The following is an 18977-nucleotide window of genomic DNA, read 5'->3' as shown; positions in this document are numbered from 1 at the left end:
GTTAGTTTGAATAAGTCAGTTTTTTTAATCTGAAAAGCCTTAAGAGCATGTGGAGGACTCTCTTCCCCTTTTACAAACAGGTAAAGCTGAGTTTAAGTATGCTGTCTGCAATGAAAGTGGCAGAAGGACCATAAATTGATCCTGCAAGTCATGATCGGGGTTTATTTTCCTTCTTTTTCCTCTAAGCCACAATGAATTCCTTCTGAAAGGCAGCTCACGCTTACACTCTGTCCATTTTTATGCATGCTTACTGTTTTACACATCCAACAGGGTTATGTATGCTTTTTTAGTAACGCCTGCTGAAGCATGGAAAGGATCAACATTTCATTTTCATTACATTTCATTTATTTCTCTATTTTGGAGGAAGGGTTCCATAAAGTATAAGATAGACATAACTAAAATAAGTTTCTACTGCAGGTGAGAGGTATTGGTAGTTAATGTGACTCTTCATAAAGGAGCTGAATTGCAAGTTACAATCAAAGATTTAGAAAAAATGTCTGCCTGATAATGTCTTTTGCTGTAATAAAATACAGTCACATGAGGAGTAAAAGGCTAGAAGAATGGCCAAAGACAGATCATCCATTTGCACTTCGTTTGCGACTCCTACAAAGCTGTTACTTGAAAATACCTACACTGGGTACAGGAACATGGAGATTGCCATCTTACATGTATATTTAGTCTTTGGTTATATTATTTCAAATGTTATGTAGTTATAATAGCATGAAATAGTTACCCCTACCTGATACAGAGATAGATATTACATCATTGCTGCTATAATGCTCTGCTCCAAAAGGGCTTTTTAAAGGATTTCTAATGATAATGAAAATATTCTGATACAGCATTAAGGATTTTGCTACTGAAATGTGTTTAATGTAAATATGCTGTCAGATACCCTTCAAGTAATTGACAAGAGCAGATGATTAGCAGTGTTCTCAATAGTGTTTTTGCATAATCTTACATTTTGACAGAACTCTTCAGCAGCTTTTTATTGTCAGTGCTCTGCAATCAGTAATACTTTTTCCCTGACATTTACTTTGTCATTATAAATCTTGTAAGTGGTCATTTAACTTGTTCAGTATGCATGTAAGAATATCATTACTAACACGCTTGAAAAAAATGTCTTCCTGTTGAGGAACTATTGTGAAAGTAAACTTAAAAAAACCCTAAATGAAGTAGGTTGGTGAGTGACTACGAAATAAATACCTGTCTGTGAGGATCTTCTTGCACATTTCAAGGATAATTTTAAAATCACTTTCTTGCTGAACATTCACATATAAGTCATCAAGTTCAACATGGTTGTTGGATTTTTTAAATCTGGAATTTTTTTAATTCAATACTATTGTTTGGTTATGATCATTTACATCCAGCTGACCAAAATGAAATTCTTATGATCCATAAGAATTCATAATTACATACTGCATGTAACATTAATAGTCAATATAATAAACCTTCATCTTTATTGAAGCATCTCTTGTTTCTACAGCAGTTCTTTAATCTATCTCAATAGATTTCTAGTGTACAGCTCATATAGATTTGGTCAGTGACAAGGGTTAGAGTAGTCTTGTAGAACATTTACTTGTAGCTGTGAAAAGCCCACATTCATCAGAGGATTAGGTCGATCAGATTGTACCAGGATCAATGGAAAGACTGTGTGATCCCTCTTAGGCTGTAATGTGTTCACCTTCTTTGGAGAGAATTCACATACACACACATTTCTCTGTCTTAAAGCCATTTGTCTCAGAATGTCAAATTGCAATAATTAACCATTATTGATCTTAAATTCAATTAACTTCATTAACACAGGTCATGATGAGGGTGCTTGTAAGGGAAAGGCTCTTGACAAGTGTCTTTTCTTATATGACATTGAATGTTCACAATCATGGCTATAAACTATTCATACTGTGCCACAGGAACATCTTTTAAAAATGACAAGAGTTTGGTTGGTGGCTCTGAAGCGACATTTTAATCCCCTCCCCCTCATCTTCTAGTTCTCAGGGTTTTCCAGCAAATTTTCTATTCAGGAATCAGTGAACCATTTGTTTCCAGCACATTATCTTAGTGTGGTATTACAGCAAAACCCACCTATTCAAATACCCTTCAGTTCAATAGCTAGTGCTAGATAGAGACTCATTTACAAAAGCGTATATTAGTATAGTTAGCAAATGAGTGAAATGAATATTCAGTGCTTCTTTTTGCTATAGATACAAAACAAGTTGGCGCCATCCCAGAGAGGTAATCCTTAGAATCTCTGCTTTCTCCAAGTCCTAAGATTCATATTGCAGTCAATAGTTGGTTTTTTTAAGTCAGGGCTGAATAAAAACTGTGAAAGGACACAAAGCTTTGTTGGCCCACAGTGAACTCCTTTTTTTCATGGAGAAAGTTCGTTATAAGTACACATTCACAATAGCTGAAATTGTGATTGAAATCATTTGGATTTCTACTATACCATTCATACAGTTGTATGGAGTTTATTGTATGGAGGCACTGCAACCAAAATAGCTATTGAAACTACTGTATAAAGGACTTCAGTGGGAATTTCAAGTTTGCAAGAAAAATGAAGGATCAGGTTGAAGGTCTTCTGGTACATTTTGAATGTCTTAAGTAGTCGTGATCATTTACAAATAAATCTCCAAGTAGAATGACTCACTGTAATATATTGGAATATTTTAGGTGAAACCTTGATTTTTAAAAACTTCACAGTGAAGGCTGCCGCTCCAGAGATGTGTGTTAATATTAGTATAGTTAAAAACAAATACAAAGCCAGTGTTTTGGTTACTGTAAAACTTGTAAAATGTGGACGGATTAGGAGAAAGCTAAGATGTGGGAAGATTACAGAAAGTAATTTTTTTTTCTTAGTCTAAAAAAATGCTAAACTGTAACCAGAAGACTCTCAGAAATGTGGGTAAAGAGAAATGACAACATCAGTTTTGTTCAGAAATGGATTTCTGTGACAATTAAACGGTCATTTTGTTACTACATTTGCTATTTCCACTCTACTATACAAAGCATTTACTGAAAAGAGGCAGGGCAGAAGCAGAATGGTTTGATTACTGCATTTGAAGAAACTAAAGTTCCCTTACAACATCTGTTTGCTCAGTGAAGGATTATAATAATTAAGAGCTATTAGAGCCATATTGAGAACTTTTATGCTCATGCTTGCTTATCCTGGAGTTGGCTGTGAATCTTGTATTAGTTTGTTGAATGCCCTGTGTGCTTTTCAGTGATTAAAAGATGCCACCCAAATGCTGATATCAAGCAGAGATTGTGTCACTGTGTGCTTTAGAACCACTTCATACAGAGAATTTGTCTTTGTCTTATCTTTGTTGATAGTGACTTTTATTTTTTAAAAAAACCCCAAACCTACAAACCCACAAAGAAATATTTTTATTCTTTCAGGATTCTGGCAAATATTTTTGTCCGTTTGATGAAATGGTAATTCTGTGCTTAGAAAAACTCTGCAGAGTCCAGAAAACAATTTACCTCCCAAATCAAAACTAGGGTCAAAGCATAACATGAAACTGTTTTCTCTGCTTATGAACATTTATATCCCACTGTAATATGTGCTTGCATGGAGTGGAAACTCGAATAGTACTTCAAGCAACTGTCTTGGAAACCAACAGGAAACCAGTTTTGTCTTACTTTGAGTGGATCACATTTATTCGTGATGAATAATTTATACAGCAAATGTAGGTGGTTTTTTTCTCCTGTTACTAATGCAGATACTAATAGTATTTGTTAAGTTAATGTGAATGTTTTCATACTATGGGGCTGCTTGTGAACTGTTTACTTCAGCAGTTTGTGCTTGGCTCTTGAATCCCTGGTGGTCATCCCCCTTCATGGCTGGTTTGCTGACCTTTAACCTCCCGATGGATAGTGAGGAGCTTTATGCTCCTGCAGATGATGTTCATTTGTAACTTTGGTGTACCTGCAGGAGGGGCATCCCTTCCTCAGGAATGTGGTGCGGAGGGCAGGAAGAGGAAGTTACTACATGAACATCGATGCCACAGGAACACCAGGACTCTGAACTGACTCAGACCCAGCAGCAATTGAGAATTCCCAGTGGCTGCTCACAGTCCCTGTTACTCATTTGCCTACTTGATCAAGTCCTGATGGTGCTTGTGAAACATTGTTTATGTGGTGACAGGGAAGGTCAGGAAGGATTTTTTTCTCCTTTTTCAGCAGGATCAGCCAGAAATTCTAGGCTTAGGCTCATAGGAGCTGTTAAGATCTCTGCTTCCCCCAGAGTACAAAGGGGGAAGATTGATTCCACAAAATGCCATAGCAGGGAAGGTCCTTTTGTCCTTATGGGAGTCCATAGTGTTTCTCAGCCCTTCCACTTGATTACTGTGATTCGGAATTGCTTCTATTAAGCAGCTGTGGGACGGACATGAACTGTTCCCCATCTTTTCTACAGCTGTGGTACTTTTGGGAGTCAGTGGTATTGTGTATGTGTGACTGCAAATTTAGGACAAAACCCATAAAAATCTGTTCTTCCTGACCAGGCAAAGTTTCTGAACTGTTACTCCTGTTAAGTTTGTCATAAGCATGTTGTTCACTTCTAAGTATACAATAATGACAGCTGAATGCAAGTTTTACATGATAAAGTCTCTAAGAATATCTCTCTTTCATTGTGCACGGGAGTAACTTGGACTTTGGGTCTCAAAGTTTTTTCATCTTCAGATCTCTTCTTGTCAAAAACTTCTTGCAGAAGAAAGCAGATGAACTCTCTGAGACAAATCTCAGACTGATCCTCACACAACCCTACCTATACAAGAGTACACTGCAGTGTGATAGGATCATGTGCTGTTCCCCATGTTCGAAAGAAGTGGTGTTGTGTTTCATGGGTGTATAATTTGAGTAGATTTTAGAAAAACCCTGCTCAGCAGGTTGCATTCAGCGAGTTTAGGCCCCGGGCAGAAATCAAGGCAGAGCATGGCTTTGGAGGAAAGAGGCATGATGCATCATGTTACATCTCCAGCATGGTTCTGGTATAGCAGGCGTTCAGAGCTTACCTGAAGTCCTGCTCTGTGCTGGAAGCAGAAAGCTTTTTGGGAAGAGAGTTGTGACAATACTTCTTGCTTTAGAAACCTTTCCTATTTTCCCCATTGTGAAAAGAATTTTGCTGGCAGTCTTCAGATTCAATATTTATTTGATCCCAGCTGTTTGGCTCAGAGATTTGTAACCACAGACTCTGGGTTGTGCACAGTAGATGCACCCGTGGGTATTTCACTGGGTATTTCATCCTTAATAATTGTTTAAGCTGAAAACTAGCAATTATTTTCAATTATATACATATATTGTACAAACATAAACACACTGTGAAGAAGCATAGGAGCAGAAACACAAACTTAAGCCATCCTCTCATGTTTTCTGTAAACAGCTGAATTATGTGTATTAACCTACAGGAGTTACAGGCTCATTTACTTTTCTTCTTGTCTGGCACTAGGCAAGTAATTTTTAACTTCTTTGGATTTCCAGGTTTGCAGCTATAAACTGTGGATAAGAATATTTCTTCCACAGGGTTGCTGTGAGAATAAAACACCCGTTGAAGCTTTTGAACACCTCAGTAGAGTGATGCTGTCTAATAGTGCTGTTTCTAAGCTATCATTTAATATTATGGCATCCTGTTTTTTAAAGTGTGTATTTAATGAAGGAGATAATACATAAATGTGAGCTTTGCATAGGAACCTGTCATTTAACAAACATCTGAAGAGTATTTGGTTTCAGAAAAATGAATACCTCATCAGAATTAGTAGCAGGTTTTGAATGTTTTCTCTCTTTGTTTGTGGGTGTGATACTTTTCATATGGCAGTGTAAAGTCTAAAGTGAATAGGAGACCTGAATCCTGTACCCTCCTTTAAATTACACAAAAAACAGGGGAGTGTGGAATACAGTGACATGAAGAAAAAGTGCCTGCTGTAGCCTTGCTTTGTTCGGCACTGAGATGGCCCATCCTTTAATGACGTAAACTAATTTCTTCTTACTGTATCTTCACTGTGTATTCTTGTCCATGTAATTCTTAACTCTTAACACTTACAGTTGATTTGAGCTCTCTGAAGTTGCTCCAAATGTAATACCAGTCCAGATGCTGGGTCAGAGCAGCTGGCTAGCTTCCTCTGGCCTATTTCTTAGCTCTCTGCAGCAGACAGCTGCAGTATTTTTATGAAGGAACAAACACAACTACGCTCAAAAGTTTCTAGTACCTGATGTTAGCCACCCATTAGATTGGCATGCTACGTCACATCCAGCCACACTGATTGCCAGTAACTTAATACTACACTATTAGTGGCATGAAAAGGCTGCAGATTTATCAACATACAAAAATTCCAGCTAAACAAGCATTAATCATGCACATCACATCAAATTAACATGTTCAAAATTAATATTCTTGACCTTGCCAGTGGGCAGAATAATCAGTCTTGCAGTAGGATTGTACTCCGGTGCGAGGTATGAGCGACTTCAGCCGATGTGCGAGAGAAGTGCTGACCTCTCCACTTGGAAATAACATTTCTCTCCCATAATAGACAGTCTTGCCTCTATGAAACAGAACCTTTGACCTTTCTAACAGGAATAATGTCCCTGTCAGGGTGCTGGGTAATCAGTATTGCCATGCCCGTTTAGAGACAGTGGTGTCATTTGCCACTCTTGTAAACAGGGCGGCCACTCCTACCTCCCATTTCTGTCGCCTAATGAGGAATATGCTAACATCTCTGCCAAGTAGTGAAGTCTCAAATACAATTTCAGTAACATGTGAATTATCAGTCGGTCTCAGTATAGAAATAGCTCATGTTGTGGGTGAAATGTTTGCCTTTCTTCCTGTAAGTGGAAGGCCTGCGGAGTGGGAGTTTTCTAACAGACTAATATAACTCTTTTATATGCCTTCATTTGCATTAGGCCTTTGATTGACTCCATCCACTGAGCTGGTTTTCTCTTGCCTCTGTTCATTAATTTTGTAAGTAAGGTTCATTGGCACAGTCAAATCATCTCCGTGCTGCTGTTTCTCTGTTGGCTTTCCCTGGACTTGTGTTCAGACTGAGCCCCCTCTGAACTCTGAATGTTCCCACCGAAACTGGGGCTCTTCAAGGTTTTTCCATCAATTACTTAAGTCTTAAAAAAATACTATCATTATTTCTTAGGTGACTGCTGTCTGCTTTAAAAGCGAATGGGAATGATATTTATAAAAAGGCTCTGCGCTGCCAGCAGTGATGGCTGTGGCAGGAGCAGCCCTCCTGCAGCACTGTGCTTCAGCCTGGGGAGCAGGGGAGGTCAGGCTGCAGAGAAAATTTCCCTGGCCAGGGCCTACTCACTGCTCTATTTTATGATCTGTTCTGATTCTTTTTCTTTTTGACTGGGAATATAATATTCATCCTGTAAGCACTGGGAGCATTCCTGCTCCCAGTCCTTGTCTGCTGTTCTTTTTTTTTCAAGATGCACTCAAAATCAGACAGTTTTGGAAATGACCCTTAGTATTACATTATGATTTCGAACCATGCATAAATAAATAAATAATAAAGCTGGTTGTAATATTTTAGTAAAGAGCTGTTTGGTTAAAACCAAAATATTTCCAGGGAACTAAATCGTTTTGATAAACTTTTGTAGTTAAGCATTTTTTAATGTGAGAAGAATATTTGAATGTTTTGGTACTTTTTCAAGCAAAGAGCTTATATACTAGTTTAAATATACCTCAGTAAGCTAATTAAAATAAAAGGAAAAAGGCTTGGCAAAAAACCATAATTAGAACAAGACATTTCAAAAGTATTGAAGTGAAATATTTGGATAGATCCAAGACAAAATATATGGTCTCAGATGCATTTTTCAGGAAATAAGAGAAGAATTCTGCAATGAATTGGGTTTTGGAGAACAGTAAAATGGGCCTTTAATGCCTTTTATATTTTCAAACTAACTCAAGGTATGTGTCTGACCGTGGATGGTATCACGGAGAGGATGAAAACCATGTGATGCTTTTCCTCTTTCTGCTGAAGAGGAGCTCTAACAGTTGGGGTTCAAGCTGGGAGCTGCTGTGCTGGTGGGCATCGCAGAAGATTGTTGAGTTTGGCCCAGGACATCAGTAGAGTAACAGCTGGTTTAGCTGTATGGGGACTTCCTCTGCCTGCAGAAACGTAGTGAACTGGTGATATTTATCTGCTCTTGTACAGATCTCTGGTGTCTGTGTAGAGCCAGGTATATGAGTTTATTAGTGTATATTCAATATGTAGATCATTTTGGGCAGTGATGGATCACAGTTTATTTCCACTGGCAAAGAAATGATCCATAGCTCAGTTATGAAGGTAATTCCCTCCTGTGTGGAAATTAATTGCATTATATCACAGCTTACTGTTATGTAGTGGTATCAAATGTGTTAATTTCATTATTACCTACCGGTTTAGTTAATAATTATAACAAATTTTAATGAGGGAACTGTCTGTTCTTGACCTCTCTGTGGCTGCACCTGCAATACGTTTCTGAATTGCTTTGATATCCTCATCTTCTCCAGAAACTGAGGGCCACACCAGGGAACTGCTTTCCATTTTTTGTCAAGTATTATGTCGTAGTGACACCATTGCTCAACTTCTAGGCAGTTTCATGTGAGTTATGGTGCCCTGTGAGATGTAAACTAAAAACTTTTTTGAGAACTGTGTTTTTCTTCTACTACTCTGAAAAAAACAAAAACCCCAGAACCAGCTAATTTCTCTCATGTCCATTCTTCTTAACGTCTTCTGCCATTAGAATTGCCTTTATTGTTTTTTTTTTTTCTCAGACTTTACTGTAGAAGCATTGAACAGTTTTACAGATGCCCTGCTGTTTCAAACATTTACACTTGAAAAGTACCAAACTACAATTTTTTTATTTTTTTATTTTTTAATAAGAAGGATACGGCTGAGTATCAGTGGGTTCGAGACAGTGCTTCTTAAAGACAATCTCTCCACCAGGCAGTGAATCTCAGTGAAAAATTTTTTTTACCATCACCTCCTGATTTTATTCTCAGCTTTCACAGTCTCTTTGCTCTTCCTGTATGTACTTAACGAAACAAGAAATTTCTCTGCTATAGGCCTTCTTCTTTCTGTCGCAGTGAAGCTGTTACCTTCTTCTGTACTCAGTCAGAATATAGATCATTTTTCTCCCTGAGTGAGATCTGGTGGGGCAGGGAGGGATCAGAGATTCCCTTGGCCTCAGATGGACTCCTTTCCACGAGTACCTGCATTGAATCCTGTACCCCTGCTAGTATGGGACTGAAGCTTGGTTTTAACCCTCTCTCCTGTCCCACACGCTGCTGACAGTTTAGTTGGGTTTTCTGAGGAGAAAACATGTCAACCACTGTAAAGCTACCTGTAGTGGTATTGCAAAACCCTTGAGTATGCCCCGAGTTTCCAATCACAGGTTGGTCCAGGACTTGTTGGGTTGCCTTATATTGCTCTGAAGGCAATATAAGGATTAGGTTACCAGCCCTTGGAATAAGGAATTACAAACTACTGGCATAAACTCCAGTTTAGGATGGTGTTTTAAGTCTTAGGCTAAGAAACTTCCTTGAGCATCCTCATCTCTTGCATAAATCTTTAGTTGAGGAAGTTGGGGGTAATGTCATGTTTCATCCATCCTTTCCCTTGTGCAGGGAAAAGAGCAGGAGTTGTTCAAACTGTCAGTTTATCAAAGTTGCAGATTGCCAGGTTAAATTCCATACTGTCCTTTGTGCCTCATCTCCAGCATTTCTGAGTCAAAGACTGATGTCACAGGTTGGCTTCGCAACTTGAGCTTAGGAAGGAAAACAGCTATAGAGGAGGCAGTTCCTGGTTAACACGCAAATATGCTTGATACTTGGTGAAAAGGGCAAAGAAAGCATGAAAGGTAAATAGATTTACATTTAAATGAGCCGCATGCTGGAGATTTTCCCTAATGTAAAAGTCACTCTCTAAAAAAACTGTGAATGTGACAATACAAGTGTTTCAGTCCAAACAAAATTCATAAGATTTCAGCAGTAAGAGAAATAAAAATGTAAAGAAAAGCACACTAATTAGGGGCTTGATTCTGTGATCCCTGTTTGTGTTGGTGAGCACTGGTCCTCAGGAGGACTTTCTGTGGTGTGCAGGGATGGAGCCCAGGCTTTGGTATGTGATGTGGTGGGAATGGGTGGCACATGCTCACACTAGCACTCGGTGGACAAAAAGAGCAGAAGACAGGTGCACTTCTAGAGGGCTTTGGTGTGCCATCTCAGCCCACAGGTAGGAATGAGATCTTTATAAGGCAGGCAGTGTGGCAATAACCTTGGATTTTCTTTACCTGATAAAAAGGAAATTATTCTTCCGTTTCACCACAGAGGCAAAGGAATGGGAGTTGTAGAAGAAAAAATGTTTCCACAAGGCGGAAAAGAATAAGGGTACATTTTCTTCCAAATCATAGGTTTCATGCTGTCATTCCTTCCTTCCATCCTTCCTTATCCATACCACTAGGATATGGCGTGGCTGAGAGAGAAATAGTTGATAGCCAGTTGTTTACACATCATCAGTAGTTATTTAAAAATTTTCAGCTTTAGAAAGTAATTTGAGCTGCTTTGCTAAAATTTTTCGTAGAGTTCAGAAGTGTGATGAAACAAGTAATTAAGATGAGAAACAGTCTATACCATCCACAGGGGAATGAAGGTATTGAATGAAATCCACCTTCGATCCTTTGTAATGGTTCCATTGCAAGTATTTGCAGGATAGGCGCTGATCCTTAGTACAAATTGCCCACATGACTGTAATATACTTAAGAAAGAATATTTTTTCAAAATATTTTGAAAAAGCATAAAATAGAGCAAAACAGCACAGCTCTGTTTCATTCGAGTACATACTTGTTAAAGTTTGGCCTTTGTATCAGCATCTTTGAAACATATTATAATAAAGTTTTTAACATAACTCTTTCAAACAATGTTTTCCCAAATTTAAAAAATGGGACCCTTACTGCATGAGTTTTCTGCATTGAAATTATCTGAGCTGAAATACCTAATCGCTATTATGTTTTGCTCTTACGCAATATATTTGTGCTCTCAGAGGTTTAACTTCTATTCTGAAGATCAGATTTTAACTTCACAAGCTTGGACGAAGTTTCGCTGCCATTCATCTATGTGAAAGAAAAGTAGTGAATATTTTGTATTACCTAACTGAATGAAGAAATACTCCATGTGAAACTAAAAGCCTGGTTTCATTGTTACTTTAACAGTTGTTTTGTCTCTCGTGGTTTTCTGATAACATTTAAGCATATTTTCCCTGAAAGGAGTTTACAAGATTCAATACTGTATATGCGATACCTACTATACTGTTCTACATTTTTCACTCTGTTGGTTAAAGTAGGTCTTTTTGGGGTGTAAATTATTAGTTCTCTGCACTATTGCCTGATAAACAAGCTATAGATTATTCAGTGTGTTTAAGATACAGATACCCACACGTTCCAGGTGTGTTGCAGAGAAGGTCAGAAGTCAAGTGTCTTCAACCATAGTCTACTAGAAATGCTTTTTTTTTGGTCAAAGTTTATAATTGTATTTGTGAAAGACTGCAAGTGAATTTTAAATTCCACTTAATACAGAACAGTCATGTTCTGTTTTTGCTTTCTTGCTTAGCTGTAAATGAATGCATTATATAGAAACAGATAATTTTGATCAGTGAATGATCCCTCTCTTAATGTTTTCATAGTTTTCTTGCCTGAAGGAAAAACTTAGGTAGACTTAGTATATGTAGAATATGTACACAGAAGCACTATGGAAAAAAAATAATCTTTACTGTCAGTTCCCAACTATCCTATTCAGGAAGAGTATCTTAGATTTACATCACCAGTTGCATTACTTGAGGGGGGAAAAAGATCCCTGTTGGGTGTCCGTGTAGCTTATGCTGAGTAAATATTGACAAAGTAGTCTAAAGAGCAAACACTTTGACATTTGTAAGGTCCACTGGAAGGTCTTGTATATATTTATACAGCAAGAATGAGTACAGCATACCAATTTTCTTGAACTAGCTCCTGACATAATTCTGCATGGGCTTTCTTGTTGAGAAAGGCATGTTTAAAAGCGAATGGGTCATTTGTTACACCCATAATGAATATCCCCAAATTGCTCATAGTGAGTTGTTTCAAGAGGTTGCGTCACCTGCTTTTTCCATCTCCTTGTCTAAAATATGATACTACTAATAATGATAACTTTTAAAAAAATCTCATTTTTTATTATTGTGGCTGGGGATTTTTTTACTTTGTAGAAATTTTTGATGTTTGTACTCTATATTTATTAAAGATTGAGTCTCAAAACTGTAATGAGCAAAAAATGCTTACTTAATTTAAATTGTGAATCTGTCTGTTAAGAAATGCATTAGGGGTAGGAGAAGCATAAGACATATTAATTGACAGACAGGAACTGCTGTCTCTGAGGTTGATACAAGTAATTTATTACTTTAGAAATGAATGCCACCTCCAGAATGTGCTTCATTAATTTCAAATTTAGTTTTAATTTCAAGCTGTTGCCCCTTGAGAAGAATAAGGTGGCAAATTATGTTTGAAGAGCAGATTTTTTCTTGCTCTGAAGAAACACTAGATTTTAACTGTTTAATTTTACAAATAAGTACACTTCTTTGGCTAAAACACTTAAGCAAAAGTATGATTTGCAGAAACTAACATATTTTCTTTTCTTCATAATAGCCTACGTTTCAGATGAACTAAAAGCAGCAGCACTGGTAGAAGAAGATGTGGAAGCTGATGAAAATGCAGTTGATGGGGAGCCTTCAGCAAAATACACATGTCCAGAAAAAGACTTCAGTAAGAACTGCCAAAGCTACCAAAACTCTCCAGCAGCTGAATTTTCTAGCCATGAAATGGACAGCGAGTCACATATCAGTGAGACAAGTGACCGCATGGCAGACTTCGAGAGCAGCTCTATTAAAAATGAGGAAGAGAGCAAGGAGGTTTCGATACCACTGGAAGACTCTACTGTATCTGATAGTTTAGAACAAATGAAAGCTGTATATAATAACTTCCTCTCCAATTCCTATTGGTCCAATCTCAATTTGAACCTTCACCAGCCAATTTCAGAAAAAAACAACGGTAGCAGCAGCAGCAGTAGCAGCAGCAGCAGCAGTTGTGGAAGTGGCAGCTTTGACTGGCACCAGACTGCTATGGCTAAAACACTGCAGCAAGTTTCTCAGAGCAGAATTCTTCCTGAACCGAGTCTTTTTAGCACAGTTCAATTGTACAGACAAAGCAGTAAGCTTTATGGCTCTATATTTACTGGAGCCAGTAAATTCCGCTGTAAAGACTGCAGTGCAGCCTATGATACTTTAGTAGAATTAACAGTGCACATGAATGAAACAGGACATTATCGAGATGACAACCATGAAACTGATAACAATAACCCCAAAAGATGGTCCAAACCTCGTAAACGTTCTTTGCTTGAAATGGAAGGGAAAGAAGATGCCCAGAAAGTATTAAAGTGTATGTACTGTGGTCATTCATTTGAATCTCTTCAGGATTTGAGTGTTCATATGATCAAAACAAAACACTACCAAAAAGTGCCTCTGAAGGAACCTGTTACACCTGTAGCAGCAAAAATTATCCCAGCTACTAGAAAGAAAGCATCACTGGAGCTTGAACTTCCAAGCTCTCCGGACTCCACAGGTGGGACACCAAAAGCAACAATCTCAGATACCAACGATGCACTTCAGAAGAACTCTAATCCTTACATTACGCCAAATAATCGCTATGGTCACCAGAATGGTGCCAGCTATGCCTGGCACTTTGAGGCAAGGAAATCTCAAATTCTGAAGTGCATGGAGTGTGGAAGTTCACATGACACTCTGCAGGAACTCACGGCTCACATGATGGTGACAGGACATTTTATTAAAGTCACTAACTCTGCCATGAAAAAAGGGAAGCCAATTATAGAAACCCCAGCAACACCAACAATAACGTCCTTGGTAGATGAGAAAGTCCAGTCTGTGCCGCTAGCTGCCACCACTTTTACGTCTCCTTCCAATACACCTTCTAGTGTTTCCCCTAAGTTAAATGTTGAAATAAAAAAAGAAGTAGATAAAGAAAGAGGCATTGCTGATGACAAAATGAAAGACAAAGAAAAGTCAAGTGAAGATGAGGAGAAGTATGATATCTCCTCAAAATACCATTACTTGACTGAAAATGACCTAGAAGAAAGCCCTAAGGGGGGATTAGATATATTGAAGTCCTTAGAAAACACAGTTACATCGGCTATAAACAAAGCCCAGAATGGCACACCAAGCTGGGGTGGCTACCCCAGCATTCATGCTGCCTATCAGCTGCCTAACATGATGAAGCTGTCATTGGGTTCATCTGGGAAGAGTACCCCATTAAAACCTATGTTTGGAAACAATGAATTAGTATCACCAACTAAAAACCAGCCCTTGGTGTCTCCACCAAGCAGTCAGACCTCACCTGTGCCAAAAACAAACTTTCATGCCATGGAAGAATTGGTGAAGAAAGTCACTGAGAAGGTGGCTAAAGTGGAGGAAAAAATGAAAGAGCCTGAAGGAAAGCTTTCCCCAATGAAGCGTGCAACGCCTTCGCCATGCAGTAGTGAAATCAGTGAACCCCTTAAGATGGAGTCCTCCAATGATGGTGGCTTTAAAAGCCAGCAGAACAGCCCAGTCCCTCAAAGAGATAGTTGCAAGGATAGTCCAACTGTAGAACCTGTGGAAAATGGGAAAGAGCCTGTTAAGTCCATTGTAAGCTCTTTAAGTAGCAGCACAGCTATCATTACTGATCACCCTCCAGAACAGCCATTTGTGAATCCATTAAGTGCACTGCAATCTGTCATGAATATTCACCTTGGGAAGGCAGCAAAGCCATCTTTGCCTGCTTTGGATCCAATGAGCATGCTTTTTAAAATGAGTAACAGTTTGGCGGAAAAGGCTGCAGTGGCCACCCCACCTCTACAGTCCAAAAAACCAGACCACTTAGACCGTTATTTTTATCATGTCAACAATGACCAACCCATAGATTTGACGAAAGGCAAGAGTGACAAAAGCTGCTCTTTGGGTTCAGCGCTTTTGTCATCCACATCGACATCTTCTGCATCTTCTTCATCTACAGTGACAACAGCAAAGACATCTGCAGTCGTGTCATTCATGTCAAACTCGCCGCTACGCGAGAATGCCTTGTCAGATATATCTGATATGCTGAAGAACCTGACAGAAAGTCACACATCAAAATCTTCCACACCTTCCAGCATATCTGAGAAATCTGACATTGATGGTACCACAATAGAGGAACCAGAAGAGAGTACACCCGCTCAGAAAAGGAAGGGACGTCAGTCTAACTGGAACCCTCAGCACTTGCTCATATTGCAGGCCCAGTTTGCAGCTAGTTTACGGCAGACTTCAGAGGGGAAATACATCATGTCAGACTTGAGTCCTCAAGAAAGAATGCACATTTCCAGGTTTACGGGACTTTCAATGACCACAATTAGCCACTGGCTAGCCAATGTGAAATACCAGCTCCGAAGGACGGGGGGAACTAAGTTCCTTAAAAATTTGGACACTGGGCACCCAGTGTTCTTTTGTAATGACTGTGCTTCACAGATCAGAACTCCTTCAACTTATATCAGTCATCTTGAATCCCATCTGGGTTTCAGGTTAAGAGACTTGTCCAAACTGTCCAGTGAACAGATTAACAATCAGATAGCACAAGCAAAGTCACCGTCGGAAAAACTGGTGACGTCCTCTCCAGAGGAAGATATCGGAACTTCTTATCAGTGCAAACTTTGTAACAGGACTTTTGCAAGCAAGCATGCTGTTAAACTTCATCTTAGTAAAACACATGGGAAGTCACCAGAGGATCATCTTCTGTATGTTTCGGAGTTAGAGAAGCAGTAGCATTTGCTTTTGATTAAAATAACTGTAATTTGCTTTGAGGAAAACTGTCAAAGACGCCTTAAAGCTACTGTTTAGTTCTTGGCACATGTTCTTATTTTAACTCCAGAGTCGCTCTGGGCTGAACTGTTTTGTATAACTGTACAGTGTTTAAATAGAGGTGCATAATCAGCTGTTGTTACTGGTAAAATATGAAGGTTAAAATGCAGTGGTAAGTGTTTGGAACTTTGTGTAAATTGGATTTAGTTGCTGTGCATCACTCTGATGCATCAAGCTGCATGCATTAACAGACAGTTTAATTAAGCATTTATAACTAATTCTGGTGCACTTTTTTCATGTGACCTAAGTGTGCTGGTATTTCTCACCCTATAATCTTTAGCCCTCTGAGTACTTTGAAGCACTTTTGCATTAATTTGGTAAAAATGTATGGATATGGTTTTTTTAAACCCTTACCAGCTTAGTTCTGATTACTAATGTGAACCTCCATTTATGCAGAGGTGTCCCACACCTTGAAATTTAAAAATATAATTTTCACATTGAAACACAGATGTATATATTGTATAGATTTCAAAATCTCTTATGGAAAATGTGATTGTGGTTAATGCCATTTTCTTTTTCTTCAGCATTTTTACCAGCCGTGGGGTTTGTACCTGATAAGCTGCAGGTATAAACTGTACCTATATATAGTGTATATTTCATTTTTTAGATCTAATGGTTTTTTCTTTTAACATCCAAACATTGTAAATTATATGATGAAAGATACCACAGATAGCATTTATAAACTATTCAGAAACATTATTCTTAAAGCAAAGTATGTTTTGTTTTGTTTTGCTATACAGTACATCTATATTAATAGAGGTTCATGTTTAAATTATACATATTTATTAGTGTTGCTATCATTTGGTTGGTTGTTTTTTTTTTTTAAACCTTCTGAAGAAACAGAAGCCACGGACTGCATTCCTGGCATGCATTCTGTTTTGCACAACATGACTTTTAAAGGTATTTATTAGTAAAAAAATTTAAAAAATATAAAAAAAATTCAAAATAAACTCAGTGCTCAAAGGGTTAAATCTATTTGAAAAACTTGTACTGTATTTCCTAAACATTGATAAAGCCTTTAAAATGTTTGTACTGTAATACTTTGCTTAAAAAGTTATGAGGCATTCTGTGATATAACCTCTTTTACTTATTTATAAGCGCTCTTGGTTGTTATTTCCTATTGTAGAATGCCTTTTTATTTCAATTGGTAACTTTCTGTTTTGTTCTGCCTAATTATTCTCCCAAGATTCCATACTGCAGCTTTATCTTTAGGCATATGAAAGGTAACCCGTGGTTACCAGCACACTAAGTGATTCTGTTCGTCTCCATTTTTGGCAGTTAATTTGCAGAAGTAACTGACAGCTGACACCATATGAGAATCTATGTATAAAATATTGGCATGTAAACAGCACAGACACTGTAATGCACTCTGTGCCCTGTTTTGTTGTTGACAATGAAGCACCATTATATGACTCTTCATATAACCTTTTTTTCTACAGCAGCATTAAAATTGTCTTTTTGCTATAATTTTGTGTTGCGTTCACAATTATGTCTGAAATGTGCTACGACTAACGAGCACATTAAAATTAAATTGTATGCTATCTGTTTATGACTGAAGCTTGAGTAGGTTTCTTCATCTGCCAGGTGCTGGCAGTCAAAAGCTGCACATAAATCACTGGAGTTTTAGTGAACTTTAGCATTTAAAGAGCAGGGTAGCACTTATTCAAAGGCTGCATTAACAGAATTTTTTTCCCTCAGAAAAGATAAATGAGCATTATAACTCCTTTTTAAACATCAGGTAAGGCTGGCTGTGAAGACGGGGTTTATAAGCAACGCGTGGCAAAGCAAATAGGTGTTTTGCTGTGCTGTGTATTGAGACCCAGGCAGATAACTGCTCCTCGCAGGCGTTCCCCCTGAATGTATTGAGCACATTCTGCAAGTTGCACCGGTGGGTGTTTCACGGGTTAGAGAATCCCCTTCCATCTACCCAGCGTTTTCGAGTGGCAGGAGTAGAAGTAGGAACCTGAGACCAGTGACTTAAACTTTGTGACTTAAGTGAGTCCTCTTATGGCCCAACCTGCTGTTGTATGGCACTCACAGCAGATAGGGAGGGGAGAAGATGAATAAACACATGCCAAACAAATGCAAACAAGCGGGAGCATTTATATGATAATGACAGACTTTTACTGGTGTTGACAGGTCATCCCATCAAAACCATTGAAAACAATTTGCATCTCCGAAGCACCTATATTACTGTGCATGTAAATAATGTCTTTTGCCAGTCAGGTGAACTTAAGAGTCTGGAGATGGTTACGTAGGAACCAAAACCACCATTACAGCACTTCAGAATCATGTCTCAAGTAATAACTAGGATCTGAAGGTCAAATGTACAGACTTTCTTTTCCTTTTTTTTAAAAAAATCCACTGTCTTCCAGTAGGCAACTTAATTAAATCGTTGGTTCTGCCTTTCCATCTTTCTTTCTCTTTCCATCGTTCTTTCTGTCTCTCTGTAATTGTAAAGGCCAGTAGCATGTCTTCAAAAATGTATTGGGAGTGTTCTGTGCATTCTATGGCAAATACTGCTAGGCAGACCTAGTGAAGGGGATTAATGATCAGGGCTCTGGGTTTTTTCCTCCTCTTTTGTCTCACAGTTGTATCCGATTTTAAGGTCATTTGTGTGTCAGTGTTTATGGCCTCAGCTCAAATTCCAGCAATAAAATTGCAGCATGCCATTTTACTGGTTGACTATACCATCCCAGGAGTCCTCCTCACTTAGGAGAGGCAACCTGGCTAGCTGAAATCTTTCTTGAAGCCTCCTGGGTGGCTGTCCATGGTTTTTTGCAAATAAATGATTTCAGTCTAAATGCAGCCAAACTTTTTACCTCTACAGCAGAGAATTCCTCTGAAAATTATAACAGCTTAAATATAGTATTTGGTTGCAAACGAGAAATTCACACATATGGAGACTGGCAGATCATTGCATATATTGTCAATCAATGTATTTTTAAGATGCACCATTGACTTATAATAGTAATGCTAAAAGCTGTGTATGCAGTACTGTTATCTGGGACATGGAGGGAGTAACAG

The 18977-nt window shown here is 38.3% G+C and overlaps 1 protein-coding gene across 1 annotated transcript in view; it reads left to right on the top strand.

The window, feature by feature from the left end:
* The window catches only part of TSHZ3 (teashirt zinc finger homeobox 3), a 64314-nt gene extending 46928 nt beyond the window's left edge, over positions 1–17386 (top strand). The window contains exon 2 of the mRNA XM_074913543.1: positions 12655–17386. Coding sequence (XP_074769644.1) covers positions 12655–15854 — 3200 coding nt within the window. The 3' untranslated portion in view covers positions 15855–17386. The remainder of the gene's footprint in view (positions 1–12654) is intronic.
* Positions 17387–18977: the final 1591 nt, after the last annotated feature.

Source organism: Athene noctua, chromosome 9 (genome assembly GCF_965140245.1).
Source record: "Athene noctua chromosome 9, bAthNoc1.hap1.1, whole genome shotgun sequence".
NCBI classification, from domain to species: Eukaryota; Metazoa; Chordata; class Aves; order Strigiformes; family Strigidae; genus Athene; species Athene noctua.
This window is presented reverse-complemented; position numbering and strand designations above follow the sequence as displayed.